At 49.8% G+C, this 14,530-nt stretch overlaps 7 protein-coding genes across 7 annotated transcripts; 4 read left to right on the top strand and 3 right to left on the bottom strand.

Moving 5' to 3' along the window:
* Window positions 1–90: 90 nt before the first annotated feature.
* On the top strand, window positions 91–2,996 carry BDW70DRAFT_116049 (ARMH3 family protein). Its single transcript, XM_073734640.1, has 8 exons — window positions 91–549; window positions 609–731; window positions 780–860; window positions 911–1,064; window positions 1,118–1,230; window positions 1,298–1,632; window positions 1,688–2,098; window positions 2,148–2,996. Exons 1-8 carry the CDS (start codon window positions 457–459, stop codon window positions 2,848–2,850), a joined length of 2,013 nt encoding a protein of 670 aa, XP_073598872.1. The 5' UTR covers window positions 91–456; the 3' UTR covers window positions 2,851–2,996.
* Window positions 2,997–3,058: 62 nt separating this feature from the next.
* BDW70DRAFT_130282 (MRG family protein) lies at window positions 3,059–5,338 on the bottom strand. The gene is made up of 4 exons (XM_073735783.1): window positions 4,553–5,338; window positions 4,104–4,335; window positions 3,623–3,998; window positions 3,059–3,563 (listed from the first exon to the last, which is right to left on the bottom strand). The coding sequence occupies exons 1-4, from the start codon at window positions 4,714–4,716 to the stop codon at window positions 3,352–3,354; spliced, it is 984 nt and encodes a 327-aa protein (XP_073598871.1). The 5' UTR covers window positions 4,717–5,338; the 3' UTR covers window positions 3,059–3,351.
* Window positions 5,306–6,236, top strand: BDW70DRAFT_130281 (Cnl2/NKP2 family protein). The gene has a single exon (XM_073735782.1). The coding sequence runs from the start codon at window positions 5,508–5,510 to the stop codon at window positions 6,099–6,101; it is 594 nt and encodes a 197-aa protein (XP_073598870.1). The 5' UTR covers window positions 5,306–5,507; the 3' UTR covers window positions 6,102–6,236.
* A 529-nt stretch (window positions 6,237–6,765) lies between these two features.
* BDW70DRAFT_116028 (Ctf8 family protein) lies at window positions 6,766–7,469 on the top strand. Its single transcript, XM_073734639.1, has one exon. The coding sequence runs from the start codon at window positions 6,832–6,834 to the stop codon at window positions 7,279–7,281; it is 450 nt and encodes a 149-aa protein (XP_073598869.1). The 5' UTR covers window positions 6,766–6,831; the 3' UTR covers window positions 7,282–7,469.
* Window positions 7,470–8,301: 832 nt separating this feature from the next.
* On the top strand, window positions 8,302–8,851 carry BDW70DRAFT_130278 (Dabb family protein). The gene is made up of 2 exons (XM_073735781.1): window positions 8,302–8,578; window positions 8,635–8,851. Exons 1-2 carry the CDS (start codon window positions 8,477–8,479, stop codon window positions 8,845–8,847), a joined length of 315 nt encoding a protein of 104 aa, XP_073598868.1. The 5' UTR covers window positions 8,302–8,476; the 3' UTR covers window positions 8,848–8,851.
* A 64-nt stretch (window positions 8,852–8,915) lies between these two features.
* Window positions 8,916–12,456, bottom strand: BDW70DRAFT_130276 (putative GTPase activating protein (Gyp5)). Its single transcript, XM_073735780.1, has 4 exons — window positions 12,104–12,456; window positions 10,414–12,036; window positions 9,409–10,350; window positions 8,916–9,349 (listed from the first exon to the last, which is right to left on the bottom strand). The coding sequence occupies exons 1-4, from the start codon at window positions 12,137–12,139 to the stop codon at window positions 9,287–9,289; spliced, it is 2,664 nt and encodes an 887-aa protein (XP_073598867.1). The 5' UTR covers window positions 12,140–12,456; the 3' UTR covers window positions 8,916–9,286.
* A 261-nt stretch (window positions 12,457–12,717) lies between these two features.
* BDW70DRAFT_130275 (Rab geranylgeranyltransferase BET4) lies at window positions 12,718–14,248 on the bottom strand. The gene is made up of 4 exons (XM_073735779.1): window positions 14,156–14,248; window positions 13,994–14,101; window positions 13,345–13,933; window positions 12,718–13,262 (listed from the first exon to the last, which is right to left on the bottom strand). The coding sequence occupies exons 1-4, from the start codon at window positions 14,162–14,164 to the stop codon at window positions 12,883–12,885; spliced, it is 1,086 nt and encodes a 361-aa protein (XP_073598866.1). The 5' UTR covers window positions 14,165–14,248; the 3' UTR covers window positions 12,718–12,882.
* Window positions 14,249–14,530: the final 282 nt, after the last annotated feature.

Genomic DNA, 14,530 nt, shown 5'->3' with positions numbered 1-14,530 from the left:
TTTCTACACCAGTATGGCGCCACTCACTGTGCTATTTCCTGAGAACTTGGCTAACAACCATTTTGATAATCACGGCACTCGGAATCAAGTGCGCTTTAATCCTTCACCACTACATCCGTCTTCTAGCCTCTTCTTTAGGAGCTGTGCCTATATAGCTCGCTTCTGAAGAGGGTTTATGAGCCACCTGCCTTGCAACTCAGCATAAAATTAGTAAATCATCAGGTGACTTGGTTATGACTAATGCTATTGAGAAGTGCCAAGAGGTGGCCCGAATTCAAGCCACACGTAAGGCTGGGTCGGCCATGTCACATGTGGCCGCCCTGAGGACTTATACGGTGGTTGAGACAGCTCGAATTGAGCTGGATGGAGTCAAAGACGAGGTAGCTTCCTCAGTATTCGTTGCCATCGCTCCTCATCATTCACCATCGCCATTTCGTGCAATGCTGGTTGCGGACCATGTCTACCATCATGGAATCCCCCTTAACGCAGCAAAGTAGACCCGAAACTTTTAAGCCCAAAGTTGTTCAGCTCTATGAGAATCTATTCCAAGTACCATCCCATTCGCCGCTGAAAACGCTGCATAAGACCCTATACTAACCAATCTATAGAGTTCAGAGTACGCTGAGCCTTCGGAGGGGTTTTGGAGGGAATTCTTCCTGCTGCCGCCTGATAGGGTCCAACTGAATGCCATCCTGGAAGCTCTTAGTCCAGATGAGACACTCAGCCTTCAGGTCCGTATGGCTTCTGTTGACGGAGGTTTGAAATGCTGACTATCTCAGTCTCAAACTCAGCAGCTCTTTGCTCGTGGAATCCGGGAGGCTGCCTCCGGACCCAGCCCGGTGAACTCTTATGCTCTGCAGGTATGTGACCCTACATGAAAGATTTCGTCCGGTTTCTAAGGCAGACGCAGACCTTGACGGTCTTCTTAGCCTGTATTCTTAAGAAGAAGTACACCAACCCTAGCTCCGACGTCATTACTGTTCTGGCAGGTCTCGACAAAGTTGACCAAGTCATATCCAATTTCGTTGCCGTCTTGGACAGCATCATCCGCAGTGGTAGCAACAGTGAGCATTTATCGCTCTTTTGCAACATTGACTATAAGCTAATACTTCCGCAGATGATATCCGATTCATGGCCATTAGGACAGCTATTGCTATGACGAGTGGAGCCTATAAGACGAGCCTGGTATCGTACTTTACACATCGAGATCTGTTCCCTTCAATTATGAAAGTTGGTAGTCCATTTACACCGATGACATCTTCCAATAGTGTGCAAATGCTGACAAAACTACTTCAAGCTTGTGCATGAGTCGGAGTCACCGATGCAAGTCTTCGAGCCTTTCTTACTACTGGGGCTGCTTGCCAACTACAACAAATTTGAGTTCCAGAACCCATATCAACTGCGGCTCGATGATTTTGTAAATGAAACAAGCATCCAAAAGATTGTTAGAGGCGTGGGTCTCTCATGTGGTGCTTTAAGGAACGGCTATGTGGCGGTACAGGACGATTTCCCTGAGGGCTGGACCCTGATGGGAACATTGATGTATTTTGGACTGGGTGTGCTGGCACCAGGCAAAAAAGAGAAGCCTACTCCTCCTTCGCCGGAGGAGGCAAAAGAGATGTTTGCGGCTTTGTATGTTCTTCATAACCCTTGCACCACTACATCGCATCTTTGCTAATGAGATTAGACCCGCGCAACAAGCAGCCATCTTGCTAGCAACCTATGACTTCACCAACGCGAATAAGCTTTTTGGCTACCATCTAATCAATTCCCCTTCTGATAAGGACACTGAGGAGTCACCCTTCTCGAGCTTCCTCTCGCTGACCTCCTATCTCTTGCATCACGCATATCGCTCCACGCGCGTTAGGCACTACGCAGAACTTAGCCTTTTTACTCTTCGAATTCTCTCAGAGGACTCAACTTCGTGCAAATTGCTCTGTAGCGAAGAAAGCAAGCGAAAAGTCCGTCTCTGTCGCCAAAGGCAGCCCTATCTTCCCCTCGTGGCAGGGGACAGAGTGCTCGCGACAGTTATCTTCGACATTACAATCGATGCCATTTCGCACAATCTTCGACGTCGTCTCGATGTCCAATTATACAGGTATGAGGATCCTCATCTTAAACCATGCATCTCTAACCTGGGTTTACAGCCACACAATTGCTATCCTTCTCCGGGTTCTCACCTACCTCTCCATGAACAGGATTCGCCTCTCCTACCACTGGTCCGAGCTCTGGCGCACTCTGCTCTCCCTCATGCGCTTCCTAACAACATACGTCTCCGATCTAACCACAAGCCCACATATATCAACCCTAACAACATCACTAGTCGACCTTATCGCATTCTGCGTCTCTTCAGGCGACACCTTCCTCCCCGACCCAGCCTCCTACGACGACCTCTTCTACAAACTCGTCGAAACGGGTCCCATTATCGCCAAATTTCGCGATGTCTACAACCTCAAGCCCAACTCTTCCAACACCACTTCCTCCCTCTCTAAACCCGCCGATGCGAACAAGGATATCCACGTTGCGGCCGTCGAAACACTCATCTCCGTTTCCACACATTTTTATACGCTCTTGTTCAATCCAGGCACGACGAGTGCTGATGCAGACAAAGCCGCCACTAAGGCCAACGATGATCAAAGTCAGAACCCAACACCGATTCCGGCGGCTCAAAAAAAGAATTTGAGTCCGCGTGAGGTCCACCGTATTATTAAACAGGGGTATGATACGTTGAGTATTCAGCCTCCTGAAGGCTTGAGCGCGTGGACAAGATACCGCGAGACGGATTGGAAGCCGGACTTGAAGCGGGCGGCACGGTGCGCGGTTGACGATGCTACGCAGCTGGTGGCGTAGTAGGCTATTATCTTTCACTATATCTCAAATAACACTGTTCGACAATCGCCGCCTCCACCCCCTCCTCTTCGCCTTCTAATATTGTTGGCTGGCCCTTTTAGTCGAGAGATCAGCAATCCGCTGTTGGGTTTACTGGGTAGCTGTATAGCTGTATATGCCAGATGACTTCAGTTGGAGTGAAAACCAATATAAAATGTGAATAAATTCCCTTTAGCTCTTTCTTCTCTCTTCTAAAGCTCTTAAGAGTTCCGGTTCGACGGAGGTTCGCATCCTATTTCTGAATTTGCCGTTCTAATAATGTATTGATACAAGAGAAATCCTTAATCCCAGCAATAGGTATAAAGGGGCAAAATTTTGTTCCGGCCATTTGCTGCGGGAGGTGACATGATTAAATAGCGAAGAGAGATAAGGACTTGAGGACATAAAAAAGACAGAACTGAAAGGTTTCAAGCGCATGTAATGAAGCTCTTCGCCAGCCAGTTGCCAGGCTAAAAAGAGAATTCAAACAAGTCGCGAGGTGGCAGTCCCAGGAGCTGGATTCGGGACGCCGCGAGATTTCTCAATGTATTCATTGCTTGCGGTGACATATCGTGTTGCAAAATAGTGATTAGAATTCTTGCTCAGCCAGATGGTGAATTTTGATAGCTCCTCTCGAAGTCGGTTCGTTGATTGAAGGTCCATATTTGTCTGCGCAATGAGCTCGGGCATCGTGGCTAACAGTGGATTAGTATTACCTCTCAAAATCGTTGATTAGCATTGATGGGGATCATACCGAAAAGGCGTGTCAAGTGCTCTGCACCATAGATATCAAGGGGCCCTTTGTCTGCAGTTTCAGATTCCCACCTCTTGCGGAGGACACGATACTGCTCCCGTTCGAACCTGTAGAGAAGAATCTTGTCGAGAGATTTGTCAAAATAGTCGCGTATACCCATGACCACTTCCTCCAGCACATCTACTTCGGATGAACCAGTGCGCTTGGGTCTCTCCTCTTTAAGATAGTCGTCCAAGATCTGATTAACCGAGCTCTTGGCTGGCAACGCCACCACTTGCTGGTTTTTCGTAACATTTTCCCAGTCATCGACGAGCAGCGATTTGAGATTGTCTGGCATCACAATTCTCACTGATGGCCGAGTGTAGAAATGTTCCTCCTAGATAAGGAAAGTTAGCATACGTTACGCATGACGGCCGACGTGGTAGCGGTGGCTTCAAGCCCCCTCACCTAGCGGCATTTTGTGCAGGTACTGGGAGCGGACCTTTTCAATATCATTATCCCTGGCCCGTTTAGTCCCTCGGCCAGGAACAGATGTTTGTCTTTCCTCGCTTCCACGGGCGGAGCTGTGGTCAGAGCCTCCCTTCTTCTTCACAGAGGTTTTCGTGCTCTTCTGGCGAAGCGCAGCCTCAGCTTCCCGACGAAGGGTGGTTGCCAACTCTCTGTTCTCCTCCGTAAATTTACGAAGGCGATCTTGGGGTACCCAATCATCCCATCTGTTTCACATAAGGGTCAGTACAAGTCCGTCATTATTTATAGAGGACGCGCTGCCATTTTCCCCACCAAGGTTACGAGCTGCCACTCGGGAAAAGTCAGGGGTGTAAGGCACAAAATCTCCCTCCCCATAACGAGAGATCGCAGCACGCGTTTGACCAAATGCGCGTAGGTTTCAGAGCATTTAATCACGGAGTGAAGCAAATAAGTGATACATACGTGTTCTTCCAGCCCTTATAATGGACTAGATACTCATATGGGCTCTTTCGATCATCAGGATCTGTGTGTCGAAGGTCGAGAATCTTCGCCTCATAGAGGATCTCATGATGGAAACAGAGGACTCTCTCGTCCTTCTGATAGGTAGTTTGGCCAGCCGGTGCCATTTTGTGGGCGATAAGTCTCAGGCAAATGGTTGAAGTCTGGGACGTTGGTGGCAGTCAGAATTCAAGAGCCGGAAGCGCAGTGAGTCGCAGACGCAGCTCCTAACGTGACAGCACAATGATGTTGCAGGAATAAGCAAGACCGTAAGACTCAATCGAATCGATGGTGGTCACTTGATTGCCCTATTTTCGGGAAGATATGATCCTGGCTGGAGCACTAGCTCACACCGAAATGCAACAAGAAGCGTGGCGTATCACAGAAGCTTTCTCAACCTGTCTATTGGACCAACACGATGAAGCCAGGCGATAAAGGACCTGAATTTGCTTCGGAAGGGTAGATCCTGGGATCTGATGGCCGGGCAGGCGTTGGCGTAGACTCAAGTTTTCGAACGCAGAAGACTTGACTTATTGATATAATGATCAAGATTAACTGAGATAAGTCGAGATAAATGCAAGCGGGTTGTTCTACTAGTGAGTTGTTGGCAGGAAGGGAGGAGACAGGAAGAGAGAAGGACTTGCGGAAGAACCACTTTACGCGTGCCTCACCAAAAGGGAAAATCGCGAACTCTTGCCGGCCTGGCCACCAAATTACTCTTCTGCGCCCTTCAACCCAAACTCATCCTCCTCCTTATTGTCATTCCTATCTGAAAACTGCTAATTGCACGCTAGCTTTGTGCTGATACTATCCATTCCCTTGTATTAACTCTCCCTGTCATCAAGGCCTCTTTGGATTCGCGGTCACCCGCAGTTCTGTCCACACTGCTATTGTGAGCGCGCTGAGACCAGCCTGAGCCATGGCTCCGTCAGAAACCTCTATCCTCAGCAACTTCTTGCTGTCTGCTGCGTCTTTGCCCCAAATTATGTCATTGAAGCAGTTTACAGGGCTGTTCCCAAAGCGTCTGCAGTCACATCCGCATATCAGGGTTCTTTACCGTGAACTACAGCAACTCCGAGAGCAAGACATGAACATAGTCAATGAAAACATTGACAAAGAAGTCCGTCAAGGTGATGGTCAAAAGGCAGAACTCCGGAAGTCCATTGTAAAAACGGGTGTTGATGGCTCAGGCGCCAACGACCAACGGGAAATGGACATGGATATCCAACTGTTTGGTCCAACGTCGGCTTCCTCTGACGAGCAGCACTCAGTTTCAAGCCTTCTCTCCGCGATGGAGGCGGCCTGTTCTGGTATCGAGCGTGAAATAGCTGGAGTGGACGGAGAGGCGGCCACTCTTTTGTCGGGGCTCAATTCTACCGTTGGTGACCTTAGTGACTTGCGATACGGGAAGATGCACGGCTCAGTTGGAGCCACGGACGCGGAGGTAGTCAGCGAGGCTATCCGGGGCCTTGATAATCTTGAGGACGCATGTTACCGTAAGAGCGCTATTTAATAGCTTACGTCTTTGGGCTTTCGCGTGTCAAATTGAATTCTGGACTGGGTCTACACCACTTTCAATATGAACTTGCCCCTGACTTCTTTGTCGCGGTCCCAAGTCATGCCCAACGATAACCAACCGAAACGTCAGAAGTCAACGATAGCAGAGTTTTCCAGCCCGTCAAATTTTCATGCGCCGAATTCCATTTTCGAGCGCAGACAGCTCGGGTGGCGGACCGAATCGTGCACGCGTTGCATTACTGCGTAGTCCAATAGATGATCTGATGGCAAATCCTCAGAGTATCTCTAGACAAGCAATGTCTCGCCGAAACAAAGAAAGAGGACGAAGGTTATTGGCGGGCTGGGTTATTAGCACCAAGCACGCATTTTGAAGGCGATAGAGAGGCTTGCTGCGGCCTTTCCCGCTGCTGTTTAATCTTCAAAATGATACAGCTGAGCTGAAGATCTCTATACCTTGTTCATAACAGAGTCTACATACGAATATATATATATATATCTCTCTCTCTTTGTTTTGGTCCCATATTCTTTAGCATCTAGATGTATGATCGCCGAGAACCCAGCTTGTTTCAGGCAGTGGAGACGCGCTAACAATCAACTTCCCGACTCGATTTTCATATCTGTTTCCAACCTCGACCTTGTTTAAAGACAACGTCAAACAGCAGAGTCTCACTTTCAGATTGCTTCAACACCATCTATTCCAAACCGCGAGTTCACCTCCAAAAGCCATGCCGTCTATCCCCCTCCACCCCCGCGCGTCGTCACGCAACAACGCTCACAATCCCCTCCCCCAGCTTCTCCAAACCCCCTCCGGCCTCGCCCTTCTCGAACTCCAAGGCACAATAAATCTACCATTTCAGGGAAATCTTGACGCCGAGAACGAATCCAACGATTTCAACAGCCCCTCCACATACGAGACCCCAATCGGCAAGCTCATGTTTCCGGACTACTCGCAAAACGCGAAAGATGACACGAGCTGGATGAAAAGAGCTTACCTCTATGTTGGACGGTACCAGAGGATGACGGGCGAGGTCAAAAAACTACCCAAACCACTTGCGATTATCCAGCGGCGGCGGACGGACGGCGCGGACGATGCACGGGAACAGCTAGAGGTTGTGGAAATTGTGAAGTATAAGCTCATATTCAAGAGTCGGCCGGAGCCGGTTAATGATATTTGATTGCCGATGAGCGCAGGATTAGATTCAGAGATGGAGAGAATGGGCTCCGCCGTACAGTCCTGGTTCGTGATCGATATGTCTACGACAGGCTCATGCACCGTACGAGTCGGGCCGGCTCGAGATCTGTTAGGTTTTCATCGCAGCATGCAAGAATACTCGGTTAATGGCCTGATGCGCGCGTAGGCGCGAACACAGCACCTCCCAGACCTGACTGCATATGAGCAACAAACCCATGAAACTACTTCTACGTGCGACTCAGAGGCATGATTCAAAGTGTTTCGGCCATTCATTACTGCGACCATTCAATATTTATTTTGGCTCATTCGCTCGACTCGGACTTGACTCGCGATACAACTTGATGATCCCGCGTGACGCATGTGGAAACTCGGAGATTTTGCCATATCTCGCGACGCTCAAGGCCATCATGTGCTCAGCCGGCGCCAGCGTTGCTATTCCGTAGGTGTAAAGGCGCGCGAGCCTACACCACTCCTTCTATCCAGAACAAGCCAGGGATTAATTTCTCAGGGTCTAGGATGGTGGGTCGTCTCCGAATACTTGCACTCCAGTTATTCAGGCATCTCAGTGAAGCTGATGTCAGGATTCCGCGCGCGGACCGAGTATAAGAATACCCGTCGCGGAATATACCCGACGCCTGGGATTGATTCCGCACTATTAACAATAACAATTGATTGAAACAGCGCGTACCATGTGCTTGCTAAATGCATTGGTAGACATCGGATCAGAAATTTATGATATACAGAACTTGTGCTTCTGCTACTGCACTTTCCGCAAATCTCTAATCATTCTGTAGCGCAAGTATCTATGAGCGTGCAACATCCGACGCTACCCGTTTCCGACGAAATTATCGGGACAATTCCAGACACCAAAGCGTTGATCGAAAATCAAAGCCTTGAACTGGAGACCACTATAATAGGCCCGAATTAGTAATAGTAATAGTGCTGCTCCAATGTACACCAGAACCTCTATACCCCGCACAAAGTCAGGCCGCTGCCTGCCTACTATAAAGTGGCCCCTCCCGCTCGCAACCGACTAACATGCGTACAGGTATACCACGAATAACTTCTCACTATCCCTCTCCCTTCGTCTCGCAAAAAAAAAGTGCAGTGTCCTCCCGTTTAACTAATCGTCAATACACGACATCAGATCAACTCCGCCAACCCAATCCTGCACAACAATGGCCCCCATCGAGCGCATCACCCTTTTCAAGATCACCGACGAAGCAGCCCGAGATCGTGTGCTGGAGCAGTACAAGGTCCTTGCGAAGACGGCTGTTAAGGTGCGTAACAACCAGCTGGCTTTGTCTGCAACTGAGTAACCCATCCGCCTCCCTAGGACGGCAAACCGTACATTGTCTCCGCCGCAGCAGGGCCGACGATCCCGGACCCGCGGAGCAAAGGTTTCAACCTCTCCGTTAAGACGACGTTCGCATCGCTGGAGGATATGAAGTACTATGATACAGAGTGTGAGGCGCACAAGGCGTTGAAGGCGGTTGCGGCGCCGGTGAAGGAGGATGTTTTGACGACTTACTTCGAGAGTGTGCTTTGAGTTGGTAGTCTATGTTTACTCCGATACGTATACCTCTAGATATAAATGGTATAATTCCTGTCAGCGATGGATGATGCTTAAATATGATTTGGAAAGTCTATTCGTGGAATTCATTTGCCTCACTGCGCATTTCTTGTGACTCTGCTGGGACAAGAAACGGTTGTTGTGGTTTAGTTAAACATGAGAGAGGAAAGATACATGGCATTTGTAACGCGTCTGGGGCGTTGCTAGACGACACCGTTGCCATATGGGCGGTCAAATAGGATACAAAACATGAACATGATACAGTAACGTCTAGGTCTCATCCAGGAGTACCATAGACCAATATCACTGTCAGCAAGGTGAATGTACATTAGAAGAGGTAAGAACGCAGTGGACCAAATGATGCATCAGCAGGTTCCAAGATCCAGAAGAGCGAAATGTAGAATATACACGGAGTCTAGTCAAGCGCCTTTCGAATGTCATTCCACTTCTGCTTTTGAGCTTCGTATTGCTCATGGATCTAAGAGTTGTCATATTAGTCCAGGCCTGCCATGACCATAACAATTGGAATGCTCTTACCTCTGCGTAACTGAGTTTAGCCGCGACAAGCTCCTTCTCCATCTCCGCCATTTGTTCAACCATAGCGCGATTCTCATTCTGTACCTCGACATTGCGTTTCATGATGCGATCCATTTCAGTCTGTAGTTTCTGTTCCACTTCTGCGGGCTGTTGATCCACCACGATCTTAAGCTCTTTCACCTGCATTCTTAAAGCATCGTTAATATCAGAAAGCTCTTCGTTCTCGACCTTCAGATGGACGACCTCTGAAGCAAGCTGAACGTGCTCCTTGTCGGATGCCTCTGCTTGCTCCTCTAGAAGACGGATGCGAGCACTTTGCGTAGCTACGGTATGCCTCAGATGATTCAATTCGGCTTCACGCTCTTTCTCAGAACGCTCCTTCTCTTCCCACTCAGCAGTGTATGCACTTATTGTCGCTGGGTCAAGAGGAATATCACAGGCGTCCTGGACCATAATGTCGGCACGGTAAATCTCCTTGTCCGCAGCACCTGATGACCCAAAGAACCCTGATTCGAGGATGGATGACGGGGTGGGCTGTTTATCGATATATACATCGAACAATCGATCCTTCAAAAATGCCGTCAGAGGTGTCATGTCCTTCATTGCCAGAAGAGCATCTGCGTTTCGACGCATAATCGCAAGGGCAAACTTTAGAATAGTACTTTCCAAGCCTTCTTCAAGAATAAGATCGTATATCCGAAGCACAAGTTGCAACGGAAATCGGTATGCAAACAAGGTCAGAAACCATTGAGTAGCGTAGAGCTGGGGGTGGACTCCCCGCCGCCGTAAATGGCAATAGAGGGCAGGCTCGAAATCCTCAAGTAGCCGTTCAAAGATGTATAAGCAACGGTGTAAGCCAGGCATATCCTGGATGAACATTTCCCTCAAACCGTACTGGTTCATGAGTTTTACCAGCAGGGTAAAAGCCTCGGCCTCGTCCATCTGTTTTCAAATCAGTCACCTGGCACTAACAATTGATAGCCGAGACAGGGTCGCAATTCTTACATTGAACAAGAGCGGCATGACAATGAAGTTCATCCCTTGGGCATATCCCACAGCCTCATCATATAGAGCATAAGCCTTACATAGCCCGAAAAGGCCCTCCTGGTTGCCCTGCGAGACGAAGTAACGGGAGTAGCTCGTGCGCGCACCCAGATCTCGTCGAATCGCTTTCTCAAGTTTCTGGAGCTTTTGGAGCGCTGCCGCGTCCTCCTTCGCCTTCTTCTTCCTAGCCATTTCCTGTGCAACTTGCTCTTTTGCCAACTTCTCAGGATCCTGTTCGTGGGGAGGGCTGGGAGATGAATTACCGTTCGATGGTGCCGCAGAGATAGATCGCTCTGATCGCATAGATGAACGTGAAGAGGCTGCTGAGTCTCTTTCTGCGCAACCGCTGGCCATGCCATTAGCCCGCGGCTTTTCCCTATCCGTGCCCCGTGCAACAAGCTCCTTATAAACTTCCTCCAGCTCTAGGTTTCTGCTGTCCGCCAGGATCTGCCAGATGACCCCGCGAATGGTCTGCGGAATTCCTCGTTTGATAGCAGCATTAAGCTCTTCGGAGTTTGTCCCCTTCAGAACCTGTGGTCCTTCGTTTACCAGTTGCTGCCAAAGCTCCCAGTCCACGGGTGCAGCTGCGTCACTCGCAGATGCCGAAACCCCAGAGACGGTTCCCGGCGGGAGATTCGGATTGACCGTTGAGGTTGGTGGCGTATAAGGTGAAACTGCTGGGGGCGCGGCCGTAACATCGTTCTCTCCTTCCTCAGGAATACTGGGGGGGCTCGCAACTGAATGGCTGATGCTTGCGCGGCCCGATGTGCGTCCCGACGCAACACTTGCTTCATCAGTCTCCGGGCCATGCCCTTCCTCACGCATCCGGAGCAATTTGAACTGGTCCTTCAAGCTATTTCGCTGGGGCTTTCTGGAACCTACGCTTGAGCCATCCACTTCTATGTCCTGTGATCGACCAGCAATGTCAGGATTGCTACCAATTGTGGAGATTGAAGCAGCAGTGTTCCGTCGCCCTGACCGCACAGCATCTTTGCTTCCTGTAGAAGCCCGAGAAAGCCAGGCAAAAGGGCTTGTGATTTTTCGAGCCGGAGGCGGTGGGGGTGCGGCGGGCGGTGCGGCGGGGGGTGGGTGCTTATTCTGTGGTGGAGGAGCCCATGGCACGGAGGGGAGACTGCCGGATAATCCCTGGAGGAGAGAGCTCTGAGTGGAGGTGGAGTCCCTGGATGGCAAAGCAGGAGGGGAACCTATCTCGGCCTCCTGGTTGGACGGGAAATGATTGAGAGAACCATCATTATTGAGGTTGCCAGTCAAATTCACCTCGTCCAGAGATGAGGTGGAAAGCCGATGTGCGGTCAACAAGGGGGACTTCTGTAGTTTCTGTTTGCGGGGAGTAGCCTCAGCCTCAGACTGTCCATCTGCACCAGTATCATGAAACTCGTCGTCAGTCTTACTATCGTCGTCCAGGGTTCGCGGGAGCTGGGTTGCTTCTGTAAACTGCGGCGATGTTGCATTAGAAGCGCTCGGGGGGCTGTCCGTCAGCGATCGAGTCGAAGCGCTCTGAGGGATCGAGAGGGAAAGGTTATTATCGGCATTTGGGGCTTCCGAAGAGTCATGGAAGGAGTCCTAATCATGATATAACCCGGTTAGTCCTCCTGGCAATGCATTGAGAAGGAATGAATAACACACGTACCCCTTCGTAATCTCTGTTATCTGTTCCTGCGGACATGTTGATGGGTGACCACCAGGGTCAGGTAGATGCAATCGCGGTTCAGATTCCGACTGAGATCGATAAGAAGGTAACGCGCAGGTACTTAAACAGACGACGCTCTCGAGAACGCCTATTCCATGGCAGGGGGTTCTGAGGAAGCCGAGAGATAGGAAGGAGAGGGAAAGAAGCGGCTTGAGGGGCGGATGTTTGGAATGAGCGCAGAGCAAAGGTGGAACGAAATTCTAGCCGTAGTTGAATTATCCAACGCAAAAAAAAGAAGAAGCAGGGATTCTGAAACAGACAAGAATGAGCAACAATAAGCAATGCAAAGGAGGGGCGTTGGTGGAAGAAGAGTACCAGTTGTGCTCCTGAGGCCAATTATTAGCCTTCCTAGCACAGCTGGGGAAAGCTTGGCATCGCTCTAGTATCTACTCCTCTCTTTTCCACCCCTCTTCTGTATACAGATGCAATCTATGCTATGGCTGGCCTCATTCGCAGGCACTCAGATTGCAAAACTGCCTAGTAACAACACTGCGGCATCCTGGTCTTGGCTGGAGCGAACACGCATACCTACCTGCACGGCAAGCACCAGTGGGGTTCACCCTGATTCTAGTCGAAGCAGGCTTTTATCCATTCTTCCTTGTTCTCACTCGTTCACGGAAAAGGTACATATAGGTTATTATGGCAAGGAAGCGGCCTCTGACGAGTCCAGTTCTTCGTCCACTCATACTAGGCCCACTCGTGAGGCAAGGGAGGAGTTCTTATTTCAGCTGCAGGAGTGACTGTTCCAACTCTAGCCACCGTCCTGCCCGCAGAGGATCCAGCTTCTTCAACTCGGACAGCCAGTCTAATACCCGCGTCTTCTGGTCCTCATGTAGCGTTGTTCCTTCCACCCTAGCCTCCAGTAAAGTACAGTCTATAAGCGCCTGGTATAGATACTTGCAGTCTTCCGCCCCATCTAGCATCTCCTGGATCTTCTCGATCTCCAGGCGGATATAGTTTAATCGCTCTGTCTTAGTCAAATTCGGTGCCATTGTATGGCTTGACTTAGTTGGGTCAAAGGTACACATCAGGTTCTGGTGGTAGAACCATAATGACTGATCATAAGGATCGCACAAGGCGCGATGAATAAGTTCCAGCTCTGTACGTACAACGCTCGTCAGTCGCGAGTCTCACTTTATTGTCTTTGCTTTTTTGAATCAATATGGAAGGTCATTACGTACCGTCGTCAAGAATCTGTTTGCGCTCTTCGTCGCTGGCCGACTTCTCGCTCAGTAGCCGCTGGATAAGTTTAGTACGGTAATGCCAGGCAGAGAAGTTGGAGAGGTTGGTGCCGATCATCTTCTTTGCGTATTCAAATTCCAATTCCGTTAGGCTCTTCTCATTCTCCTCATCCGAAGAAAGACTCTCCAAGGTCTCTACCACAAAGCGTCGGTATCCCCAGCCATGAAAATTGCGGCTGTCCAAATTGAGCATCTTGCCTACAAGGGCAAGCTCTTGCTGCCATACTTTACGGGCGATGGCCTTGGGAAGAAGACGCTTGGCTTCGTCAAGAAGCCACAGTCGATAGTTCCAAATCCAATAGCATTTGGGAAAGCTACGGAGAAGGGGGATCAGAAACTGCAAATCCGTTTGGATTAGGGTCGTGATGCGGTCGATATTGGTCTCCGATGAATGCTCGGGAACTGCCTGTGAAAACTCATGCAGAAGCACTCGGCGGCGATAATTCCACATGGTATAGTACTCGGGGTTCTTTTTGAGCAATTCGGATAGCTTCTGTAATGTCTCCGGGGTGTAGTTGCGATTCACGATCTACTCCGCTTGATTAGCGGGCTGCATCTAACCCGAGCACCAAAGTCTTTCGCAATCTACCTCCTCCCGAACGACATATTCCAGTTGGCGATATGTCTCGATTTTGTGGAGCTCCTGCTGGCGGGCTTCACCAGTCGCTTCAAGTGAGCTGTGACGGGGAATGCCATGCTGCCGAACGACCGTTAACCATGGCCAAGTCTATCCATGAGAAGGGACAATTACACTAGCCATATTAAACACGGCCTACTATCTTGCCTGTGCAACAAATCACGCTCTCCCACTCCCATAAATGGTACTTGACCCGAGCGGTGTCGGAAGATGTCGATGAGAAGAGTGGTGGAGAAAGCTCGAGACCTCATCTGGGTAGAGTAGGCAGCTTCCCGATCAAGCGAGTCACGTGTTGTCTGTCAATACAAGCAGCTGCCACTCAACATAGCTTCACGACGCCCCTTTTCTGTTCCATCATTGCAACTCTTAGCAGCGAATAAGAGTCCCGTGGTGCCCGCAATCTGGTAGTCTTATATCCGGCGGCAGGAGACTCTATTCAGCTTACCAGCCCGGTCCGTTCATTTGGATATATTGTTGACTTCAAGTACA

Source organism: Aspergillus foveolatus (assembly GCF_047715535.1).
Source record: "Aspergillus foveolatus strain CBS 279.81 unplaced genomic scaffold BDW70scaffold_8, whole genome shotgun sequence".
In the NCBI taxonomy this organism is placed as follows: Eukaryota; Fungi; Ascomycota; class Eurotiomycetes; order Eurotiales; family Aspergillaceae; genus Aspergillus; species Aspergillus foveolatus.
The sequence above is the reverse complement of the archived record's forward strand: the minus strand, read 5'-3'. Positions and strand labels throughout refer to the sequence as shown.

Bases quoted from the DNA above. Each gene is read 5' to 3' on its own strand.
- BDW70DRAFT_116049 (XM_073734640.1), top strand. From the start codon at position 457: ATGTCTACCATCATGGAATCCCCCTTAACGCAGCAAAGTAGACCCGAA. The intron at 861-910 runs GTATGTGACCCT...AGGCAGACGCAG, and splicing joins TGAACTCTTATGCTCTGCAG to ACCTTGACGGTCTTCTTAGC. The intron at 2,099-2,147 runs GTATGAGGATCC...CTGGGTTTACAG, and splicing joins CTCGATGTCCAATTATACAG to CCACACAATTGCTATCCTTC.
- BDW70DRAFT_130282 (XM_073735783.1), bottom strand. From the start codon at position 4,716: ATGGCACCGGCTGGCCAAACTACCTATCAGAAGGACGAGAGAGTCCTC. The intron at 4,336-4,552 runs GTATGTATCACT...TATGTGAAACAG, and splicing joins TATAAGGGCTGGAAGAACAC to ATGGGATGATTGGGTACCCC. The intron at 3,564-3,622 runs GTATGATCCCCA...ATCCACTGTTAG, and splicing joins GCACTTGACACGCCTTTTCG to CCACGATGCCCGAGCTCATT.
- BDW70DRAFT_130281 (XM_073735782.1), top strand. From the start codon at position 5,508: ATGGCTCCGTCAGAAACCTCTATCCTCAGCAACTTCTTGCTGTCTGCT.
- BDW70DRAFT_116028 (XM_073734639.1), top strand. From the start codon at position 6,832: ATGCCGTCTATCCCCCTCCACCCCCGCGCGTCGTCACGCAACAACGCT.
- BDW70DRAFT_130278 (XM_073735781.1), top strand. From the start codon at position 8,477: ATGGCCCCCATCGAGCGCATCACCCTTTTCAAGATCACCGACGAAGCA. The intron at 8,579-8,634 runs GTGCGTAACAAC...CCGCCTCCCTAG, and splicing joins TTGCGAAGACGGCTGTTAAG to GACGGCAAACCGTACATTGT.
- BDW70DRAFT_130276 (XM_073735780.1), bottom strand. From the start codon at position 12,139: ATGTCCGCAGGAACAGATAACAGAGATTACGAAGGG. The intron at 10,351-10,413 runs GTAAGAATTGCG...ATTTGAAAACAG, and splicing joins TCATGCCGCTCTTGTTCAAT to ATGGACGAGGCCGAGGCTTT. The intron at 9,350-9,408 runs GTAAGAGCATTC...GACAACTCTTAG, and splicing joins CTAAACTCAGTTACGCAGAG to ATCCATGAGCAATACGAAGC.
- BDW70DRAFT_130275 (XM_073735779.1), bottom strand. The intron at 13,934-13,993 runs GTAGATTGCGAA...CAAGCGGAGTAG, and splicing joins AATATGTCGTTCGGGAGGAG to ATCGTGAATCGCAACTACAC. The intron at 13,263-13,344 runs GTACGTAATGAC...TTGTACGTACAG, and splicing joins CAAACAGATTCTTGACGACG to AGCTGGAACTTATTCATCGC.